General features: G+C 39.5%; 1 protein-coding gene across 2 annotated transcripts in view; it reads left to right on the top strand.

Annotated features, from left to right (window-relative positions):
- LOC131952701 (organic cation transporter protein-like) overlaps positions 1–15,423 on the top strand; it is a 35,625-nt gene extending 20,202 nt beyond the window's left edge. Inside the window, exons 6-12 of one of the 2 annotated variants that reach the window (XM_059315475.1) lie at positions 1,088–1,256; positions 3,205–3,489; positions 3,935–4,072; positions 4,691–4,782; positions 10,412–10,593; positions 11,208–11,359; positions 14,082–15,423. In XM_059315475.1, the coding sequence (XP_059171458.1) occupies positions 1,088–1,256; positions 3,205–3,489; positions 3,935–4,072; positions 4,691–4,782; positions 10,412–10,593; positions 11,208–11,359; positions 14,082–14,166 (1,103 nt within the window). In that variant the 3' untranslated portion in view covers positions 14,167–15,423. The remainder of the gene's footprint in view (positions 1–1,087; positions 1,257–3,204; positions 3,490–3,934; positions 4,073–4,690; positions 4,783–10,411; positions 10,594–11,207; positions 11,360–14,081) is intronic. The other variant, XM_059315474.1, reaches the window with a different exon arrangement.
- Positions 15,424–24,161: the final 8,738 nt, after the last annotated feature.

Here is a 24,161-nt window from a genome sequence, read left to right as displayed (position 1 = left end):
AGGTATAGCTGTCAGACATGTAGGTATAGCTGTCAGATATGTAGGTATAGCTGTCAGGTGTATCCTAGTACATGTAGGTTAATGTGTTAGGTGTGTTCTACTTTATGCATGTAGACATAGGTGCTTGTTGTGTCTTTCTTTCTTCTAGAAGTATTTCACGTTTTGTCCCTAGCATCGGCCGGAAGTTGAGTATGTTTGTGGCCATCGCCTTGGCAACCATTACCGGAACTGGACTGGCGTTTGTCAACAACTTTGTTGGGTTTCTCATCCTCAACTTTTTTGTCGGCTCAACGGTAGCTGGTATCCTGCCGTCGGCAGTTTTGATAGGCAAGTATGGCTGAATTATAAATACGAGCCGACCCGCGGCGTTATTTCTACTTTTCAGTAATTCATAATTTGTGAATTCGACAGTACCACTGCTGTCACTGAAAATATTTGCTTTAAAACACTATCAGTAAGTCGTTAAGGACGATACCCCCCTCCTTTTCCCCACCCCCCGTGAAAGCAGCCTCCCCTTAGCTACCTCCCCTAAGTTTAAAATCGTTTCAAACTAAATTATCTGCCCCTAATAGCCGTCACTAAACCCGTCTCTACGATTGTAAACATTTAGCGTGAACCACAGCTCACCAGACTTCCTAGAGAGAAAGAGATGGGACTGCAAGACGAGCTTACAGCTTGTTTTCTAACGTCTCCAAGAAGAGAATTATATATATAGATGACTGAAAGACAAACTTGACTGATTAGCAAGCGTGACTGTCTATTGGATGGAAACCCATGTGGTATTTTGATACAAGTAAATGTAAATAATTAATAATAAAGAATGCACGTATAATGTTTCAAAGACATACTAATTTATAAGTAACAGTCTAATAATTTAAGTGCATTATGTGGTACACTTACGTCAACAGGTGAGCAGTAGATTGTGTAAAAAAAAAACAGGTTATTAAAAGTACTGTTATGTTTATCAAACATTCTTGATGTTACTGTTATGTTTTATCATTTGGTGTGAAGTAAACGAACTCTACTTCATCTGCCCAATGGATCGCTAGGGCTAAAAAGGAAATCTGTTCCTATTTTTTACCACCAGGTGTGGAGCTGGTTGGACCCTCCAAACGGACCATCACCGCCATCTTGACCAGCATGTGTGTCGCGTGCGGCGTGCTTTCAGTGGCTGGCCTGGGTTTTCTCACCAGAAGCTGGACACACCTCTTGTTGGCGGTCACCCTGCCCAAACTGGCATGTTTTCTCATGTGGTGGTAAGTTCACCCTGCCCAAACTGGCATGTTTTCTCATGTGGTGGTAAGTTTACCCTGCCCAAACTGGCATGTTTTCTCATGTGGTGGTAAGTTTACCCTGCCCAAACTGGCATGTTTTCTCATGTGGTGGTAAGTTTACCCTGCCCAAACTGGCATGTTTTCTCATGTGGTGGTAAGTTTACCCTGCCCAAACTGGCATGTTTTCTCATGTGGTGGTAAGTTTACCCTGCCCAAACTGGCATGTTTTCTCATGTGGTGGTAAGTTTACCCTGCCCAAACTGGCATGTTTTCTCATGTCGTGGTAAGTTTACCCTGCCCAAACTGGCATGTTTTCTCATGTGGTGGTAAGTTTACCCTAGTCTAAGTTACGTGTATTATGTTTTGGCAATTTGCGATATTTGTTTTATTTCCAAGCTTATTACTAAAATAATAATCATTAAAAAAGTTTTAAAAAAACCCACGTTTTCTGATTGAACTAAAAAGTAGAAAATAAATACTATACATCACAATAATGCAAGCGATCACTCTACTATAAGCGATGAAAAACGTGGGGCGCCGAAGTAAAAGTTATATTACTATTGATTAGATAATACTATTGACTTTTATTAGGGAGCTTGTAGAGAGTCAACAGTATTAGAAACTGTAAGAAAATCACGGCGCCCCACGTTTTTCATCGCTTATAGTAGAGTGATCGCTTGCATTATTGTGATGTATAGTATTTATTTTCTACTTTTTAGTTCAATCAGAAAACGTGGGTTTTTTAAAACTTTTTTAATGATTATTATTTTCTACTTTTTAGTCTTTGTCTGTTTATTTGCATTGAAATCTTGCTATCGATTTTATCTTTTCACTTTTTTTTGGGTAAACGAAGACAACTCGTAAAAAGACAACTCGTAAAAAACGAGAGACCCTTTCTTCTTCGGTCTCAATCGCAAGTGAATGATTGTCAGAGGTTAGTTGATAGCGGTTAGGACGAGGGCTGGTTACTGACTAGAACACATAGATTTGAACCCGTGTCGAGGGGGATAGCAATCGTGTGCCCAACCACTCGACCATATCGTCTCCCCCAAACTGGCCACCAGTGGTAATAGTTACCTCCTGTAAGTTTAAAGTCGGTTCAAACTAAATTATCTGCCCCTAAGCCTGTCGCGACGTGGGATCGTACGCTTCACTGCGCGCGGCAAGAGAGAGGCGAGCTACGCGTCGCTCTTTTTTTTTTCTAATGGCTCGCAGAGGAGAATTATATATATAGATTATATAGCGGTCTAAAATGCTCAATAAAATGTTTCCATTGATCAATTTAGTAATAATAACAATTGAATATTCTATGGTCATCCAAAAGAAAGCTTCCCTGAAAATTTCAGCGCGCTAGCTAACTGGGAAGTGCCAGAAATTTCGATCGCAAGATTTGATTGGAAAAACAAACAAACAAACAGAGAAAGCAAGTTAAAGAAAACGTGGGAAAATAACTATTTTTTAAATTTTCTTTTTAGTAAAAATGAATATCCAAATGAATAAATTAAAATTAAAATAGTAAATCTATATTTAAGTTTTTAGAAACAAAATAAGGCCTAAATATTTGCCTTAAACCCCATTTAATTAAATGCCACTTCTTAACGTTGTGGTCGGCTCCCAGGCGTAAAGTCAAAGAGCCGTGACCAACAACTCACCAGCGTAGAATGATTGCATGAGATTAATCATGCTATCGTTCCTTCGGATATTCAGTTTAATCATCTTTGAATTAATTTAATATCTAATTAGATTAAAAGTTGGATTCAGGTACGAAAGTATATGTAAATTTTAAATAAAATTGCTACATTTGTAGCATACCTAAATTGAGTTACAAGATTTGCCACAAATCCACAAACAAACAAACAATAATAAAAACAGCTATTGCGAACTAAAAAAAAAGCTTAAAATATCATTAAAAATATATTTCTCGATGCAGGTTTGTTCCCGAGTCGCCGAGGTGGCAGATCCAGAAAGGGCAGTACGCCAAAGCTCGCCACACGCTGGCGCACGCCGCCAGGGTTAACGGCAACAAGGTGCCCGAGTCTGTGCTGGACGAGGTTATGCCCCTTGAGCACCGCCACGACAAGCTCCTGGTGAACGTTGTCAAGGGCAACAGCTCCTACACGAAGACGTCAAAAGACGAGAAAGTTCAATCTCGGTTTCTGGACGTTTTTAAAAGTCCGGCTTTGCTTTTAAGGGTCTTTTTCATCTTTTTCAACTGGTAAGCAATCAACAGCTTTGTAGCATACATGTATAGGTATATTGATGGAATAACTTGTAGGTTTGGGTTCGGGATTTAGGTCCATTTTATGATGGATGCAGCTTAAAGTAATAATTGTATCTACTTACTGAAGTAATTCGTATATCTACTTAAGAATTACTTTAAATAAGTAGATTTTTAAAAAATTCTAGACGGTTTGTATAATATATGTGAGTTTTCACAAGTTCCTATATACACCACTTCTTTAGCTATACTTGGTTGCTATTCAGAAATTTAAGATTATTTCAAGGTTATTTTAATATTTTGGATATCTATAGCAGATTTGCCCTTTATATTCTGTAGGTTTGTGAGCAGATTTGCCCTTTATCCTCTGCAGGTTTGTCAGCGGTCTCGCCTACTTTATATTCTGTAGTTTTGTGCGTATATTTGCCCTATGTCTTCGCAGGTTTGTCAGCGGGCTGGCCTACTTTGGACTGAACTACAACATCGGCAACTTGGGGGCAGGCAGCATCTTTCTCAACTTTTTCCTGTCCGGCCTGGTCGAGTTTCCTGGTTACCTCTTCACTGTGCTGGCAGCCGACAGGTCAGCACTATACCCAGCTGCTTTATTTTATTCAACGTCAGTCAGGTACCCATCAGAGCTGTGTGGACTCACGAACTCTTAAGCGCTACCATCCAAACACGTAGTCCCCTACACCTATGAATATAACCTACTTTCACGACGTTATGGCCGTAATTAGCCGAAGTTGATTACATAAAGATGGAATTAAATGGTTTGTGTTTTCATGGTTGTCGAGCATCAATGTGTAGCTACACACTGTTCTAGTCTAGAATCTTTGTAGTTTTAGACACACTTTCGTGTTTCCTAACTAGGTCAATGTTTACTTCACATAGTATAGGCCAAAAGATATCCTATTTTATTCTTATGTTTATATTTATCCCACAGGATAGGCCGCAAGATATCCTATTGTATCCTAATGTTTACGTCCGACAAGATTGGCCGCAAATTATCCTATTTTATCCTTATGTTTATGTTTACTTCCCACAGGATATGCCGCAAGATATCCTATTTTATCGTTATGTTTATGTCCCACAGGATAGGCCGCAAGATGTGCCACTTTCTCCTTATGTTTATGTTTATCCCACAGGATAGGCCGCAAGATGTGCCACTTTATCCTTATGTTTAGTTTACGTCCCACAGGATAGGCCGCAAGATGTGCCACTTTCTCCTGATGTTTGTCTGTGGAGTTGCCTGCCTGTGTTCTGTCCTCTCCATTGTGTTCGCCCCTGCAGGTCAGACTTGGATTTATTTTTAGATTTACGGAAATACTTTCTGGTAAGGGAAACAACTCAGAAATTGTTGGGGCCATCCATAAATGATGTCACGCTTTTTAAATGATACTAGACTACCCGTTATCTAGTTAGATAACTGTGGGTTTCGGGGGTCATCCATAAATGGCATCACGTCTGTCAGCCCTTATCATCCCAAAATAACCAGACCCCACATTCAAAAAGACGTTTTTTATATTTTAAAAACTCTACTAAACTCTACTTAACCTGCCCAGTGTCCCGCCAAGTCTCAGACATGTTTGAATTTTTAAAAAAAACCGATTCCGGCCGAGCATGGCTCTGACCACACTATCCCTTCATATGCTGAGAACATAGAAACAGGTGAACTCTACTTCACCTGCCCTGTGCCCCGCGAGGTCCTGATGGTCAACCTTATCATTCACACGTAGGCCTTAAGAAAAAAATAATTGAAAACATTGTTGTAAAAAGAAAATATACCTTTTTACTATTACTAAAGTCATTGTTCTAAACTTTTCTAATTAATGTGGTTAATCTACCTATGAATATATCAATAAATTAATTAAAGGCTTTAAATTAGTTTGTAATTAACAGTGTGTTTAAGAAAGAACAATATTTACCACCCAAAACCTATTTTACAGCTCTACACATAATGCAGATTCTCCCTAATAACAAATAAAAAATAAAAATAAAAAAACAATGAGTTATCAAACGTCACTATTCAGTCAAAGTTTAGCCATTGTTCTAAAACTTTAAAATTATTGTGGTTAATCTACCTATGAATAAATCAATAAATTAATTAACGTCTTTAAATAAATGTGTGATTAACAGTCTGTCTGCAATAAAAAATTATTCTCTACCTACATACTATTTTACAGCCCCCATATAGAGCAGTTTCCTTATAGTACCAAATCAGACAAACAAACAAATAAATATTCAAACATGTAAACAAACTTGAGTTTTAGTAGTATACTAGAATACCCGTCATCCGTTGGATAACTGTGGGTTTCGGGGGTCATCCATCAAAAAACATCACGTCTGTCACTCAGAGGCATAGCGACCCTTCCCGGCGCCCGGGGACAAACTTTTCGATTTTAACCCCCCCCCCCAAGATTTCGATTTTCAACCCCCCCCCCCCCCTCAAATTTTTGATGTTCACCCCCCCCCTACTCAAACTTTTGATTTGAACCCCCCTCAACCTTTCAATTTATTTTTCCAAACCATTTTGGCGCCCCAACATATGTCCCCCACCCGCCCCCCCTCCACCTCTCCCCTCCCCCCCCGCCCCCCCCCCTTCCCCCTCCACCTCCCCCCCCCCCCCCGCCTCCCCTCCCGCCCCCCCCCCCCCTCCTCGCTACGCTACTGCAGTGTCACTTATCGTCACAAAAAACAGACCGCACATTCAAAAATATGTTTCTTATCTTTTAAAAACACCGAAAACACCGATTTCGGACTATCCCTTCATATACTGACGTCACATGTGACCTACTCAACTCTACTTCACCTGCCCAGTGTCCCGCCAAGTCTCAGACAACATGTTTTTATCGTTTAAAAAACGATTCCAGCCGAGCATGTGTCTGACCACACTATCCTTTCATATGCTTAGGACAAAGAAACAGATGAACTCTACTTCACCTGCCCTGTATCCTGCCAAGTTCAGATAGGCAACTTTATCATTCACATCTAGAAAAAAAAAATTGAAAAAAAAATATCATTGACATATTAGCTATTTACTCGTGACGTCACAAGTGAATTTTTATACTATATTTTAAGTCTCCTTTTGCAACTTGATTTACTCGCACAGATCTAGATCTAAGTCTAGTAGTAGTAACTTTCAAATTAAATTTTATCTTAAATTAGCCAAACAAAGATTTATATAAAATAAAGAAGGTCTGAAATTATCTAGATCTAGATAGAATTATCTAGATCTAGATTAGATTCTACGACTCGTTTGCTTAAGTCTTAAGTTTAGTTTTTCTTGCTAGATCTAGAATCTAGATCTAGATCTAATCATTAGGCCCGGAGCGAGCATTTCAAAATTACCATATTCCAAACAAAGATTTATATAAAATAATAAAGGTCTAAAATAGTTTAGTATATAGAAAATCATTATTATCTAAATCTAGAAAGAAAATTATCTATATTTTAGATCTACGACTGAGCTATATTTAGAATTTACGTTTATAATTTAGCAAAATTACCGGCATCTAAGCCGCGTATGAATCTTAAGCTACACCAATAGGCCCGGGAGCGAGCATTTCAAAATTACCATATTCCAAACAAAGATTTATACAAAATAATAAAGGTCTAAAATAGTTTAGTATATAGAAACTCATTATTATCTAAATCTAGATAGAATTATCTATATTCTAGATCTACGACTGGTTTGCTTAAGTCTCGTTTTTTTTATTGTATTTATAACTAATAAATCTTTGATTTGACCTAGATTGTCCTAGATTCTAGATTCTAGATCTAGATCTATAAATAACTTTCTTGGACAGATTTTAGATCTAGAGAAATTTATCGTAAAACTAAATGAAAAAGACAGTTGAAAATTGATATAAGTGTTGGAACGTAATAAATACAGCAAACGGACGTATTGTTTAAGTTATAACCGACAGAAAATTAGATTTAGAACGCGTTAAACTTTTGAATGGGAACACAATTTTCTTCGATAGACGCCGCCATTTTATTGTACTAAATAGTAAACAAGAACCTGTGACGTCACTATTCCCACAAAAATTTTAGTCAATGTTTTAACATTTTGAAAAAAAATGGGTTACTCTACGTATGAATAAATCAATTAATTAATTAACGTCTTTAAATAAATTTGTGATTAACAGTCTGTCTGCATTAAAAAATTATTCTCTACCTACATACTATTTTACAGCTCTCCAGATAGAGTCGAACATATCACAATACTCGATCGGACAAACAAACAAATAAATATTGAAACATGTAAACAAACTTGACTTTTAGTAGTATACTAGACTACCCGTCATCCGTTGGATAACTGTGGGTTTCGGGGGTCATCCATCAAAAAACATCACGTCTGTCACTCAGAGGCATAGCGACCCTTCCCGGCGCCCGGGGACAAACTTTTCGATTTTAACCCCCCCCCCCCCAAGATTTCGATTTTCAACCCCCCCCCCCTCAAACTTTTGATGTGCAACCCCCCCCCCCCACTCAAACTTTCGATTTGAACCCCCCTCAACCTTTCAATTTATTTTTCCAAACCATTTTGGCGCCCCAACATATGTCCCCCCCGCCCCCCCCCCCTTCCCCTCCCCCCGACTCCCCCCCCCCCCCCGCCACCCCCCCCCCCCCTCCTCGCTACGCTACTGCAGTGTCACTTATCGTCACAAAAAACAGACCCCACATTCAAAAATATGCTTCTTATCTTTTAAAAACACCGAAAACACCTATTTCGGACTATCCCTTCATATACTGACGTCACATGTGACCTACTCAACTCTACTTCACCTGCCCAGTGTCCCGCCAAGTCTCAGACAACATGTTTTTATCGTTTAAAAAACTATTCCAGCCGAGCATGTCTCTGACCACACTATCCTTTCATATGCTTAGGACAAAGAAACAGATGAACTCTACTTCACCTGCCCTGTATCCTGCCAAGTTCAGATAGGCAACTTTATCATTCACATCTAGAAAAAAAAAATTGAAAAAAAAAATATCATTGACATATTGGTCTAGAACCTGTGCCACCCGCATGAGAGCGGACTACGCTACCAACTTAGCTATTTACTCGTGACGTCACAAGTGAATTTTTATACTATAGTATAAGTCTCCTTTTGCAACATGATTTACGCGCATAGATCTAGATCTAAGTCTAGTAGTAGTTTACTTTCAAATTAAATTTTATCTTAAATTAGCCAAACAAAGATTTATATAAAATAAAGAAGGTCTGAAATTATCTAGATCTAGATAGAATTATCTAGATTAGATTCTACGACGTTTGCTTAAGTCTTAAGTTTAGTTTTTCTTGCTAGATCTAGAATCTAGATCTAGATCTAATCATTAGGCCCGGAGCGAGCATTTCAAAATTACCATATTCCAAACAAAGATTTATATAAAATAATAAAGGTCTAAAATAGTTTAGTATATAGAAAATCATTATTATCTAAATCTAGAAAGAAAATTATCTATATTTTAGATCTACGACTGAGCTATATTTAGAATTTACGTTTATAATTTAGCAAAATTACCGGCATCTAAGCCGCGTATGAATCTTAAGCTACACCAATAGGCCCGGGAGCGAGCATTTCAAAATTACCATATTCCAAACAAAGATTTATACAAAATAATAAAGGTCTAAAATAGTTTAGTATATAGAAACTCATTATTATCTAAATCTAGATAGAATTATCTATATTCTAGATCTACGACTGGTTTGCTTATCTCTCGGTTTTTTTTTATTGTATTTATAACTAATAAATCTTTGATTTGACCTAGTCTAGATTGTCCTAGATTCTAGATCTAGATCTATAAATAACTTTCTTGGACAGATTTTAGATCTAGAGAAATTTATCGTAAAACTAAATGAAAAAGACAGTTGAAAATTGATATAAGTGTTGGAACGTAATAAATACAGCAAACGGACGTATTGTTAAAGTTATGACCGACAGAAAATTAGATTTAGAACGCGTTAAACTTTTGAATGGGAACACAATTTTCTTCGATAGACGCCGCCATTTTATTGTACTAAAGAGTAAACAAAAAACTGTGACGTCACGGTCCCGCCGAGTGTAGTGGTCGTTCTAAACTTTTTAAAAAAAATGGGTTACTCTGCGTATGAATAAATCAATAAATTAATTAACGTCTTTAAATAAATGTGTGATTAACAGTCTGTCTTAAAACAAAAAATTTTCTCTACCTACATACTATTTTACAGCTCTCCACGATGAGTGCAACCATGCGAGATAGTCAATCAGGCAAACAAAAAAACAAACAAAAAAACAAACAAAAAAACAAATAAATATTCAAACATGTAAACAAACTTGACTTTTAGTAGTATAATAGATAGATAGATAGATAGATAGCTAGATAGATAGATTAGCCTCCCTTTCCCCATTGTCACACATCGCCACACTCACTCCCCACCACAAATGGCGTCACACCTCAGACTACAACCTTCCCACTCCCTCCCTTCAATCACACTTGAAGTTATTTTTTTAATATCTATTTTATCTAAATTGTTTACTAATCTTGGTCAACTTTTAGAATATAAATCAATGTATATTATACACTGCAGAAAAAAAATCTTTTTAAAACGCGGAGCAGCGATTAAAAATATATTTCTAAAATAACTTTTTAAAATACAACAGTTTATCGTCACCCTTTCTGAACTCTCTACCTCTTCCCTGATCACAACACGTCACAAGTTTTCAGCCCTCACCCCCCCCCCCCTCCATTGTCACTATAGTGTGATGTCGTTAATGGACAACCCCTTTAGTTCAAAAAGTTCTATTAAAACTGATTTTATAAAATCTCTAACATGATACACCCAGAATAATTTAGAAAACGTATTTCAACGTACAACTTTTAAAGAAAAATTGAAGAAAAAAAAACCAAAAAAAACTGTGTTGGAATGTTTCAGACCTTCAGTGGATCACGGTTATGTTCGCCATGATTGGCAAGCTTGGGGCGGCTGGGGTTATGGGGACTGTGTACATGTACTCTATTGAAGTCTTCCCCACCTCGCTTAGGAACTCCGCCATTGGAGTCTGTTCATGCTGGGCCAGGGTTGGCTCCATGCTGGCTCCTTACATGGCGGCTCAGGTAACTAACTCACCTGTGTAGTGGCTCATGGGACGGCGGCTCCTTACATGGCGGCTCAGGTAATTAACTCACCTGTGTAGTGGCTCATGGGACTCCTTACAAGGCGGCTCAGGTAACTAACTCACCTGTGTAGTGGCTCATGGGACGGTGGCTCCTTACATGGCGGCTCAGGTAACTAACTCACCTGTGTAGTGGCTCATGGGACGGCATGGTCGGACGGTAGTGAGAACGACTGGTTACCCGAAAATCTCGAGTTCGGATCTCAGTCTGTAGGAACCAGCTCTGATGGGAACTTGACAACTCTCGCTAAGGATATTCATACGGCTAGGCATAGAGCTGGCCTTAGTATCCAAATGTATGGTGAGGTATTTAGAACAGTTGAAATCTACTTCACCTGCCTCATGTGTCGCGTGCACGTACGGGAAGACATCCTGAGATGAAGTTACATGACATTTAGAGCAGCTGAAGTAGACTTGGCGTTTGTTCTGAAGACACACTCACTTTCATTGTCGTCTTTAATGATTTATTGCAGTCAAAACTTCGTCGCGCTCGTGTATTGAACAATTTCAATCAAGGCTGGATGTCAACGATAATTTTGTTTATTTTATTCTCAGGGGGCCAGAACTGTGGGAGTTCTGGGGAGTAGCGTCCCCTTGTTGGTCTGTGGTTGTCTGGCTCTCGCTGCCTCGTTCATGTTCTTTGTTTTACCTGAGACCATGAACCAGAAACTGCCGGAAACTATCGGAGACATGATGGAACTGATCAGGTAAGACAATGGCCATGTGTAGTATGGGTGATATGATGGAACTGATCAGGTAAGACAATGGCCAGGTCACAGTATCAATGATATGGTAGAAAAGACCAAGTAATAAAATGCCCATTGGTGTGGTTATGTAACGAAATGATTTGACAATCTTCTCCGCTATGGAAGGAACTCTCGTTTCAATATCTACAGGCCGACATACAGGAGATCATGCCTCTGCCGTGTGGGTGTTGTGTTCATTTAAGAAATCGGATTAATTTACCGTAATTGATGCCATCTTGGAGCATCAATAGGGTTCGGCGTGGTCGAGTCGGTAAAGCTCAAGGTTGCTAAACCAAAAAGTCTCGAGTTTGAACCATCGGGCAGATGAGGCTCGTTAGCTGGGGACAGCCACTCTTCTATGAGAGACAACTCCAAAATCAAACAACTGCTGCCTTGTAGTTTGTTCTTGGTTGGACAAAGGCTATGGAAGCAAATCCAAAAAGAAATTGCAGGCTGAAATCGGAGTCAATGGCCTCAATGGCGCATAAGAAGTTGACACGTTTACAATTGTGTTGGAGGGGGTTCCCTTACAACATTAAAATTAAGAACGAAGAAGAAGAAGAAGCAGCATCAATGACGGGGTGAGGTGGTATGGAGGGATATGGATGGGGGTGTGGAGGGGGAAACCCTTTCAGAGACCACGACAGACAACACACCGTACCTACCGGCAAGACACACTATACCACCGGTTCCCTACCTGGGGGTCGCAACCCCCGAAGGCCTTTCTGGGGGGCCGCCAACTGGTATACTAAACCTTAGTAATGAGAAACAAAACATAAATATTTAGAAGAATATCTGAAATTCGGCTTTACTAACATCACTGGAAATGGAATAGGGAAGAAGCAATGCGTACTGTACAAAGTTGTTTTCAGTCACGAGTTTATGAAATCTTCAAAACTAAAACGTCATTTGAGACGAGTCATTCGAAACACACCAAAAAAGATATGGAGTTCTTTCGTCGGTATGAAGCTAGTTGCAAACGTCAGAGACTTGATCGAACTGGAAGTTTTCACGAAGGAAACACAGCATTAGTGCAAGCATCATATTAAGTCGCGACAGGAAAATCCAAGCAAAAAAAAAAAACACACAATAGGAGAACATCGCATCAAACGCTGCATGTTGAAGATGGTGAAGTTAATTCTTGGGGATTCCAGTGCAGTAAAGATGCAACAAATATATCTGCCTAATAATACTATTCAGCGGCTTTTAGCAGACATGTCCGTAGATTTTAAATAAAAATGTTTTAATGAAATTAAGCTTTCACCATTGTTTGCTTTTCAAGCTGATAAATCAACAGACGTGAGTTCGTGTTCGCTGCTGCTAGTCATATATTCATTCATATGTTGGCAAAGAAGAGTTGCTCTTTTGTGAAGATAGCATGGAGAAAATAAATGCGTTTTATGAAACTGGATGATTTAAATGGGTTAAAACGGCTGTGGGGGTTTGTACGTATGGTGCGCCATCTATGATTAGCTCAAAATCGGGCTTTCAAAAAACGGAAAAGATTTAGCTCCCTAACCACTGCCCTCGCTATCAAGACTCCATTGCTAGAAAAAGTCATAAATTATATAAAATCTGGAGCCTTCAAATTCAAAGAACTCAGCAAAAGCATTAATATAGATCATGAGGTTCTGCTCTTCTACACTACAGTACGCTGGTTGTCAAACAAAATGTTGTGAATCGTGTTTTTTAATTGAAATCTGAAATCAAATTGTTCTTGGAAGTGCAAACGAATCAAGACCTTTTGGTATACTTAAAACGACATAGAGTAGCTGGAGAGTGTATCATACCTAGCAGATGTGTTCGAACATCAACATAAGCTACCTGAAGCTTCAGGCAAAATGAAAGAATATTATCACTTTCCATGATAAATCTCGGGGCATTTTAATCAAAGCTGCAAAATTGGTGAAGAAAATAAATCTAGAAAATATTTTAAATTTGAGAAACTCTGCAGTGTGGTAGATGAATCTGATTGTGAGATAATTAAATTTTTGAAAGAAGCAATTTCTAGGCATCTTGAATCTCTTGTAAACGAACAGCAGCGCTATTTCTCTGAGCTGAAAAAAGAAGAATCTGCATTGACGCATTACCCATTCTCTTCTTCCCTTGATGTTGCCAGCATTCCCGATGAATTACAAGATGAATTCTTTGATTTGCAGAATGATTTCGTGTAAGATGAAAAACGGCAGACATAATTTTGGTGTAGTATTCACCATTCATACCCAAACGTAAAATTAATTGGCTTTTCGAGAATATATTTTCAACACTATTCTCCGATTAAAAACAAAATTAAGAAATAAATTGAATGTTGATGATGACATAGGTTGGCGTAAACAATAACTTAACCGCAAATGTTTAGTAAATAGCATGCAATTTTACTCATGGTATTTAATCAGATATCAAGGGTAGTTCATATTTAAAGTCTACTAGAAAATCTTATTTTAGTGCTTGTTAATTTCTATACTGACTTAGGCTTTTTAATTCTATGGGGGTCGCGGGTCACCTATTTTTTTTATAAAAGGGGGTCGCCACTCGAAAAAGTTTGGGAACCACTGCACTATACAAACTGATATTATAACATTAGTTTTCAAATTTTAGGTTTTACTTATTTTTATATGGCATGTCGAGTAAATCATCTTAGTGTATTAGAGTAAAAACAAATCACTCTATTCTCAATATCCAGGAAACCAAAATGTGCCCATAAGGATAATCTGATGAAAGTTGAAATCGATGTGGCATCACCAGCACTGCTGGACAATGTATCGTGATGTTGTCTGAAGATGCTGAAGTTGGTTGTGTCTGAAGATGCTGAAGTTGGTGATGTCTGAAGATGCTGAAGTTGGTGATGTCTGAAGATTCTGAAGTTGGTGATGTCTGAAGATGCTGAAGTTTGTGATGTCTGAAGATGCTGAAGTTGGTGATGTCTGAAGATTCTGAAGTTGGTGATGTCTGAAGATGCTGAAGTTGGTGATGTCTGAAGATGCTGAAGTTGGTGATGTCTGAAGATGCTGAAGTTGGTGATGTCTGAAGATGCTGAAGTTGGTGATGTCTGAAGATGCTGAAGTTGGTTGTGTCTGAAGATGTTGAAGTTGTTGATGTCTGAAGATGCTGAAGTTGGTGATGTCTGAAGATGTTGAAGTTGGTTGTGTCTGAAGATGCTGAAGTTGGTTGTGTCTGAAGATGCTGAAGTTGGTGATGTCTGAAGATGTTGAAGTTGGTGATGTCTGAAGATGCTGAAGTTGGTTGTGTCTGAAGATGCTGAAGCTGGTTGTGTCTGAACATGCTGAAGTTGGTTGTGTCTGAAGATGCTGAAGTTGGTTGTGTCTGAAGATGCTGAAGTTGGTTGTGTCTGAAGATGCTGAAGTTGGTTGTGTCTGAAGATGCTGACGTTGGTGATGACTGAAGATGCTGAAGTTGGTTGTGTCTGAAGATGCTGAAGTTGGTTGTGTCTGAAGATGTTGAAGTTGGTTGTGTCTGAAGATGCTGAAGTTGGTGATGTCTGAAGATGCTGAAGTTGGTGATGTCTGAAGATGTTGAAGTTGGTTGTGTCTGAAGATGTTGAAGTTGGTGATGTCTGAAGATTCTGAAGTTGGTTGTGTCTGAAGTTGCTGAAGTTGGTTGTGTCTGAAGATGCTGAAGTTGGTTGTGTCTGAAGATCGTGAAGTTTATGTTGTCTAAAGATGTGAAGGTCGGTGTATTCTGAAGATCTTAAAGTAGGTGTTTTCTAGAGATGTTATTCCCGCTAATTGCATTTCATCTATTTTATGTACATTGTATGAGTATTATTTTTATTCCACATTTTTAAATTCTCATGTTTACATTGCGTTTTTAATTTTTTTATATCAGGGTAATATAATACCTTTGAATTGTTTGATGGATATGTTTATGTATTTAACAGTTTACGTTTTATGTTTTGTTATTTGATCGTTAATTACTAACATGTGTATTTGATAAAATACTTTTGATTATCTCAAAACGTTAAGATTATACAGTTATAACAAATCCTTGTAAAAATCCTTGTGAAAATGCATGTGATTGGGTCAAAAGTTTGCTTACAAGAATACTTCTATTTTAATCTCTTTGTGTATATATAACTTCAAGTGCAATGGGAAGCTATTTGTACTAAATACTTAACAGATAAACTTAATTCATGGTTACGTCCCTTTACGGAGTGGCTGAAACTGTATGGGTGTGTTACCTGAGCACGATGAATATGTTGATGTGAACTTTAACAACCCGAATCAGTATGTTATATGTGGTACAGGGTAAACAGTACACAACTAGTAGGGACTTTAAAAAAACATATGTAATAAATTAACAGGACATAATAACACATTTGAAAAAAACAGTAAAAAAACAAACAACAACCATATAACTAATATTAGTATGCGAATCAACATTGGCAAAGGAGATATATTCAAAATGTTAATAATTGAAAATTACATAAATTCTCAAATTAGGCAGATTCCGGAATAAGTGAGGATATTTTAAGTAACTTTTGAAAACTTGATTTAAACCACGTGACAACCACAATTACGATTAACTACATAAAGATCAGGCGGGTTTATTTTAAAGGGCATTGTCTTTGTAATTTATAGGGGAGAGAATCACGGCAAAAATGGTTTGACAGCCTGAAGAAACAGCGCCAAGAAGGTAAAAACGGAACATCAACAACAGACGACACATGACGTGATGTCAGGTCATGGTGACATGATTATCTTTAGCGCTCAAAAACAACCGTCAGATCGTCGTGTAAGCTAAAGGACAGGCTGACCTGATTGAAACCTTAAACAAGAAGTTTCTGTTTTATCTCAACAACTGAATCATTGACCGACCGAAAGCACGCGGCGTTGTCAAACAACATAGTTTATGTCTCATCGTTTACATATTGAACTCTATTCGTTTTGTATTAGATCTATGTATAAGTAAACTATCTTAAATGAATGAAAGTAGGCTACAAGTAAGAAAGAAATATTACTATTGTAAATCTGTATCAGTCCTCACAAGCCGATGATGAAAACTGTAATACTAAAGCGAACACACAACTGGCGCTGTAAATTACGTGTCTGAGGCAAAAAAATATATATATATATATATTCATGGAATTCAATTAGTTCATGAAATTTCTATGTGACTCTTATTTACATACACACGCATGCATATTATATATATATATATATATATATATATATATATATCTATATATATATATATATATATATATATATATATATATATATATATATATACACACATATATATATATATATATATATATATATATATATATATATATATATATATATATATATATATATATATATATATATATATATATATATATATATATATATGGTAGAACTCCCCGTAGATGCCGTGGTCAGCAAGGCGAACTTCTGGTTTCTAACACTACCCCAAATGGCCCGAGTTCGAAAACCCACATGAAGATGAGGTTCGATGGCTGGGGACAGCAACCCATCTAGCATAGAAAACTGCAAAAACGTTTGCTGCTTTGAAGTTTGTTCTTGGAGGGATAAAGGATATGGAAACAAATCCAAAAGAAAAGTTAGCTGGAATCCTAGTAAACTTTGGTGCATAACCTGCAGACACTTTAAGCCTTGATTCTATTGGATGAAATCTTCTCCAATCATTCACTTTTAAGAAAGTAGAAGAAGAAGAAATATCTCATGGGTCCCCAAAATGAAACAACAATCAAGTTCGTGTGGCTTTAAAATAAAACGACAATTAGAAAGCATATATATATATATATATATAAATATATATATATATATATATATATATATATATATATATATATATATATATATATATATATATATATATATATATATATATATATATATATATATATAATTGTCCGACGGCGTATATTGCTTGGTGCTGATCTAAAAAGCCCCCCCCCCCAACCCCATTTACATCCGGCCACAAAGCCCTGCCCTCGCTGCGTGAGGTGTTGTTTGATTTCAACACGGCCAAGACAAGTACCCTTTAAGTGCTGTACTTGGACGCGCCATAGGCTGTCAACAAACACGACACTTGGCTGTTTACAAGTGGACTCGTCCACCTACAGGGGTGCTCAGGTACACTTTATGAATGAAGTTTCCCGAGTAAAACCGACATCAGAAACTGAATGACCGCTGTAGCACCCACGGCGTTTAACGCGTTTAACTGTAGATTCACCTGCTGCTAATTAGTGAAATTAATTAAGCTGATTAATTATTTTATCCTGCCTCTTGCCTGTCGTCAGTGTGACATAAGGCGAGCCGGGTGACGGCCATAAAACAAACGTGGCCATAAAAGTACAGAACAGCCGGGCCATCTTAACATCAAAACCTCCAATAAGTATTAAAACCGGGGGGGGGGGGGAGAGGGGGGAGCTGCTTAAAGCCTCAGGTTGCAACTTCATTTATCTAGTATTAGTAAAGATGTCCAGATCATGTGAGAGCATTCAGTGGAGGGATGTCATATATACACACACATATATACATATAAATATATATATATATATATGTATATATATATAGGCTATATATATATATATATATATATATATATATATATATATATATATATATATATATATATAAATTCTTCGATTTGTTCTAATGAAGTGTAGAAAAGATAGACTTCATATACTTTAGGGAATATAACAACATTCTTATAATACTTTTACATTGTTTACATTATAAAGCTCTAGTTTATACATAACGTTAACTTTTACACCGATCTCAACTTACAAAACTAACGAAGACCCAGCACTATAAAATGATTATATCATTTTTAAATTGTATCATAAAAAACAGCTCCAATTACTTTCCTCTGTACCGTACTAACCTCTATCTTGTGAATTTTTAGGACCAGGTGTAATACACCCTAGGTCGCCGTGCTGTAGAGTGCGGCCCCTCCCCCCGTTAAATTTCTCCTGAGTTTTATACCTACTCTGTTCCCTAATCCCGTGGGGCGCACGGGGTGGGGGGGGGGGGGGGGGGGGGCATGGCGCGCGGTGATACGAGGCGCTGACGCGGTAGTGTCACAGCCAGCGCGCGGCCCTATAAAAAAATTGAGACGGGGGTGAGATCGCTTGCTTCACCAAACTCGAGGAATTTTTCTATTTATTTTCCTCCGTCACCGCTTCTCTGTCAGTGACAATCAAGGGGTGCTGACTTTTGTACACCCTGTTTTCATTCATTTAGCGGATTATAATCGGATTATAATCAGATTATGAGTCGTTTTTTTAAATATAATTCACTGAAGGTTAAGATTATTTAAAATAACGTTAAAAGTTTCGTTTGTTTTTAAAATAAGTTGGATTTCCCATGTGATTTCTGTGTTGGAAGTTTGTTTCGTTTTCTAATGGATAACAATTTCAAAGTTTGGATTTTGATAGCAGACGTGTGAAGCTTGTCAGTTGATGAATGACATGTGTCATGTGATGGTAGGTGACTGACATGTCATTTGAAGTTCTGTAATGACAGTTGTCATTTAGTGAATAATGCACAATACAGCTCGTCAAATGACTGTCACATGTCTAAAATCATTCAAGCGTTACTTAGTAAATAGTATTCAAGCCATTAGATTTAACGATTCCGATTATTGATAGACAGTTCAATATTGTAGTAGTGATAGCGGTTATATATTGATCTACGATCTATTTGATGTTTATGTAAAGGAAATCGAGATTAACTTTGTTTAAATGTAACGTTTCTTACTTTCGTCTTATTATACATGAGCATTTAGAAATGTGGTTTCCCATTTTGGGGAGGGGTGGGGCGGCAGATTAGCTCACTGAAAGAGAGGACTGTGGGTTCGGATCCCAATGAGAAAGATAATTTCCTGTCCCTGTCGATGTCTCACACCTGTAACTAAAACAGACCGGCACCTGTCGTGGTGGGGCTAGAGCTAAACTTTCAACTTCACGGTCTGATGGTTCCAAATCTGACAGGATTTTAGATCTAGGTGGCACTGAGATTTTCATTAGCAGTAGCACACGAGCATATGTTTCAACTGGGGACTAGCTAGCAATATAGAATTTATTTTAAAAAATCCACACACATACACGTGAACTCAGTTGTTATATATATATATATATATATATATATATATATATATATATATATATATATATATATATATATATATATATATATATCGACTAGAGATTATTCAAAAGTTGTGTACTTGAAACAGCACATGTTTAGTTCTATATTTAGACCAGGACTCTCAAACACCCGTGTTTCACGTATCACAAAAAACAAACGGATGATTGATAAGTTGTTTACTTTCAACTCTCACGTGACCATCACGTGATGCGGTGAATGATTCGTCACGACGGTCTGTTAATGAATGACTGAGTCATTGTTGCTCCATTGTTGTTAAATAAGTCGATCATTGTTTTTTTTCTTGCATCACGTGATACTCTTGATCACGTGATTTATCTTTAGGTTCTTTTCGTCCAGTAAACGGAGCAGGTCGGGGTAGGGGGTTGGGGAGATCGGGCACAAACTTTGTGTGAGCAGAATTTTAATCACGTGATAATTATTCTAATTATTTACGTCATGTGCTTATAAAGTCTAATGCTCACACGGGCATTTGTTGACGATGTGGAATTGGTGTATTTTTTTTTTACACTGGGTGTTTTCATGCTACTCTGTTTTGTAGGGGGAGGGGGTGGACAGGAGGGAGGGGGGGGGGTCCAACAGTGAGGTTCATCCTTCAATTAATTCATCAAAATCCAAAATGACGAAACCCGAGGTAAATATATTCAAATACATCAAAATAAAGACAACTGATTCTACCTCAACACTCCAAACTACCTTCTTAAAATACATTTTGTAGCTAGCACATGTAGCGTTTACTGCAATATAAACAAAAACACATTTACATACATAAATATAAACGACTGGGGTAAAGAATAGATCAAGATGTCGTTTATTTCCATGAAATAGCATTTGGTTTAAATTTATTTGATACATGACTTTATTGGGCATTTGACATTACTGGTCATATTTACATTTCTGGATATAACATTATTGAAATATGACATTACTAGACATATGACATTACTGGACATGAAATGACTGGCCATATGATATTACTGGATTTATTCCATTAATGGACATATGACGACATTGGACCTATGACTCTCAAATATTTTGTCAATATACGACTGTTTTTGCCGTCTGTATAAGATGATCGTAGAACTAAGCAAGACATACATCATCTCTAACAACGTTACTGACGCCACTTGCATCAACTTTATCTGTGTGACACTGACTCCACTGCCTAGTATCTTACTCTACCAAGTGATGTCGTTAATATATACATATGTATGTATATATATATATATATATATATATATATATATATATATATATATATATATATATATATATATATATATATATATATATATATATATATATATATATATATATATATATATATATATATATATATATATATATATATATATATATATATATATATATATATGCTAAGAAAATGAGAAAGACAAAACTAAAGGGGGGGGGGTGAAGGTTAACGTAGTGGTAAGTGTATTAAATACAAATCAGGTGAATCTTGAGTTCACTCAAGCGTAACCGAGCATGAAATGTACGCTGAGCTTTCATTTGGCTGAAATAACATGGAGGTGACCGGCGGTTAATTTGATGTCTAGAAAGATGAGAGAGGGAAGACATGTAGCCGATGTTTGTCTCAGGTTGATGTCTCGGTCTACCCATCTTAGATGATGTTAGATTGGATGGTATCAGTCAGTGTCTGGTCGGTATACAACATGATGGTAGATCCCGTGTATACAACATGATGGTAGATCTCGCTATGCTTGGGTGACTTCTATTCATAGGCCGACATGTAAGTGTAATCAATCTCTCACCAGTCAACATGCTCGTTTCCCGAAATTCTCAGATAGTCTGTAGTTTAATTGTCGACTTAATTAGCAGGTGATTTGATTACATTATGACCACCCGGCTCTTGTGGTTGCCTGACGTAAGCCATAATTAATAAGCGGCTGGACAGGCACTGACCACAAGGACTCTCTAACGTCTAGAAAGTTAACAAACCTGATGAACTCTACTTCATCTGCCCTAATACTACAGATCTGAATCTATAAAAACCTTCTCTAAAAAGATCCCTACACCCTAACCCACCCTACCCCTGGGTCACCCACTCTACCCCTGGGTCACCCACTCTACTACCCCTGTGTCACCCACTCTACCCCTGGGTCACCCACTCTACCCCTGGGTAACCCACTCTACCCCTAGGTCACCCACTCTACCCCTGGGTCACCCACTCTACTACCCCTGTGTCACCCACTCTACCCCTGGGTCACCCACCCTACCCCTGGGTCACCCACTCTACCCCTGGGTCACCCATTCTACTCTTGGGTCACCCATACTACCCCTGTGTCACCCACTCTACCCTTGGGTCACCCACTCTACCCCTGGGTCACCCACTCTACCCCTAGGTCTCCCACTCTACCCCTAGGTCACCCACTCTACCTCTGTGTCACCCACTCTACCCCTGGGTCACCCACTCTACCCCTGGGTCACCCTCTCTACCCCTGGGTCACCCACTCTACCCCTGGGTCACCCACTCTACCCCTAGGTCTCCCACTCTACCCCTAGGTCACCCACTCTACCTCTGTGTCACCCACTCTACCCCTGGGTCACCCACTCTACCCCTGGGTCACCCTCTCTACCCCTGGGTCACCCTCTCTACCCCTGGGTCACCCACTCTACTACCCCTGTGTCACCCACTCTACCCCTGGGTCACCCACTCTACCCCTGGGTCACCCACTCTACCCCTGGGTCACCCACTCTACTACCCCTGTGTCACCCACCCTACCCCTGGGTCACCCACTCTACCCCTGGGTCACCCACTCTACCCCTGGGTCACCCTCTCTACCCCTGGGTCACCCTCTCTACCCCTAGGTCACCCACTCTACCCCTGTGTCACCCACTCTACTCCGGGGTCACCCACTCTACCCCTGGGTCACCCACTCTACTACCCCTGTGTCACCCACTCTACCCCTGGGTCACCCACTCTACCCCTGGGTCACCCTCTCTACCCCTGTGTCACCCACTCTACTCCGGGGTCACCCACTCTACCCCTGTGTCACCCACTCTACCCCTGGGTCACCCACTCTACCCCTGGGTCACCCACTCTACCCCTGGGTCACCCTCTCTACCCCTGGGTCACCCACTCTACTACCCCTGTGTCACCCACTCTACCCCTGGGTCACCCACTCTACCCCTGGGTCACCCACTCTACCCCTGTGTCACCCTCTCTACCCTTGGGTCACCCTCTCTACCCCTGGGTCACCCTCTCTACCCCTGGGTCACCCACTCTACCCCTGGGTCACCCACTCTACCACCTGTGTCACCCACTCTACTACGGGGTCACCCTCTCTACCCCTGTGTCACCCACTCTACCCCTGGATCACCCACTCTACCCCTGTGTCACCCACTCTACCCCTAGGTCACCCACTCTACCCCTGGGTCACCCACTCTACCCCTAGGTCACCCACTCTACCCCTGGGTCACCCACTCTACCCCTGGGTCACCCACTCTACCCCTGTGTCACCCACTCTACCCCTGGGTCACCCACTCTACCCCTGGGTCACCCACTCTACCCCTGGGTCACCCACTCTACCACTGGTCACTTACCCTACCCCTGGGTCACCCACTCTACCCCTGGGTCACCCACTCTACCCCTGGGTCACCCACTCTACCCCTGGGTCACCCTCTCTACCCCTGGGTCACCCACTCTACCCCTGGGTCACCCACTCTACCCCTGTGTCACCCACTCTACTCCGGGGTCACCCATTCTACCCCTGTGTCACCCACTCTACCCCTGGGTCACCCACTCTACCCCTGGGTCACCCACTCTACCCCTGGGTCACCCACTCTACCCCTGGGTCACCCACTCTACCCCTGTGTCACCCACTCTACCCCTGTGTCACCCACTCTACTCCGGGGTCACCCACTCTACCCCTGGGTCACCCACCCTACCCCTAGGTCACCCACCCTACCCCTAGGTCACCCATTCTACTCTTGGGTCACCCATTCAACCCCTGGGTCAGCCACTCTACCCCTGGGTCTCCCACTCTACCCCTGGGTCACCCACTCTACCCCCGTCTACCACAAACTTTCAAAACTTCAATTGTCGAAGAGTTCGTTGATCTTCTCCCCCCAAATCTCCCCCCCCCCCCCTCTCTCTCCACGATCTGAGTACCGTGGAATTCCATTCCGAGTTTGGTAAACTAAATTTCACGCCCCCACCCCCACCCGTGACCCACTTGTATTGATAAGATTAACAGACTCAAGCATTCCTCCACCGTGTTATTGTTTATCTAGAAATCTACAACCGGAAATAGAATTCGTTTTATCCGGATCCCGTTTTCTAGTATTGTTATAACCCCTCTAGCTTAAGGAATACCTGGATTTTTTTTTTTTGTTCGCCGAAGTTTTTTTTTTAAAGTGAAGTTTTCTGATTTACATGCGTTGTTAACTTTACGAGCGTACACCGTTTACACACACACACACACATATATGTACGTGTGTGTGTGTTTATAGACCGATATAGTATACAGAGAATTAAAATCCTTTCTTAACAATACATTCAATAAGAGGTAGGCATATATTGTAAAGCTTAATGTGCTTGTAACCTATATTAAATGTTCTTTTAGTTTTTTGTTTGTTTTGTTTTTATGGCTAGGGACCAC

The sequence above is a fragment of the Physella acuta genome, unplaced genomic scaffold, assembly GCF_028476545.2.
Source record: "Physella acuta isolate Inbredline_101_S28 unplaced genomic scaffold, ASM2847654v3 ptg000889l, whole genome shotgun sequence".
NCBI lineage: Eukaryota > Metazoa > Mollusca > Gastropoda > Physidae > Physella > Physella acuta.
Note: the sequence above shows the minus strand (reverse complement) of the source record. Positions and strands in the feature narration are given on the sequence as shown.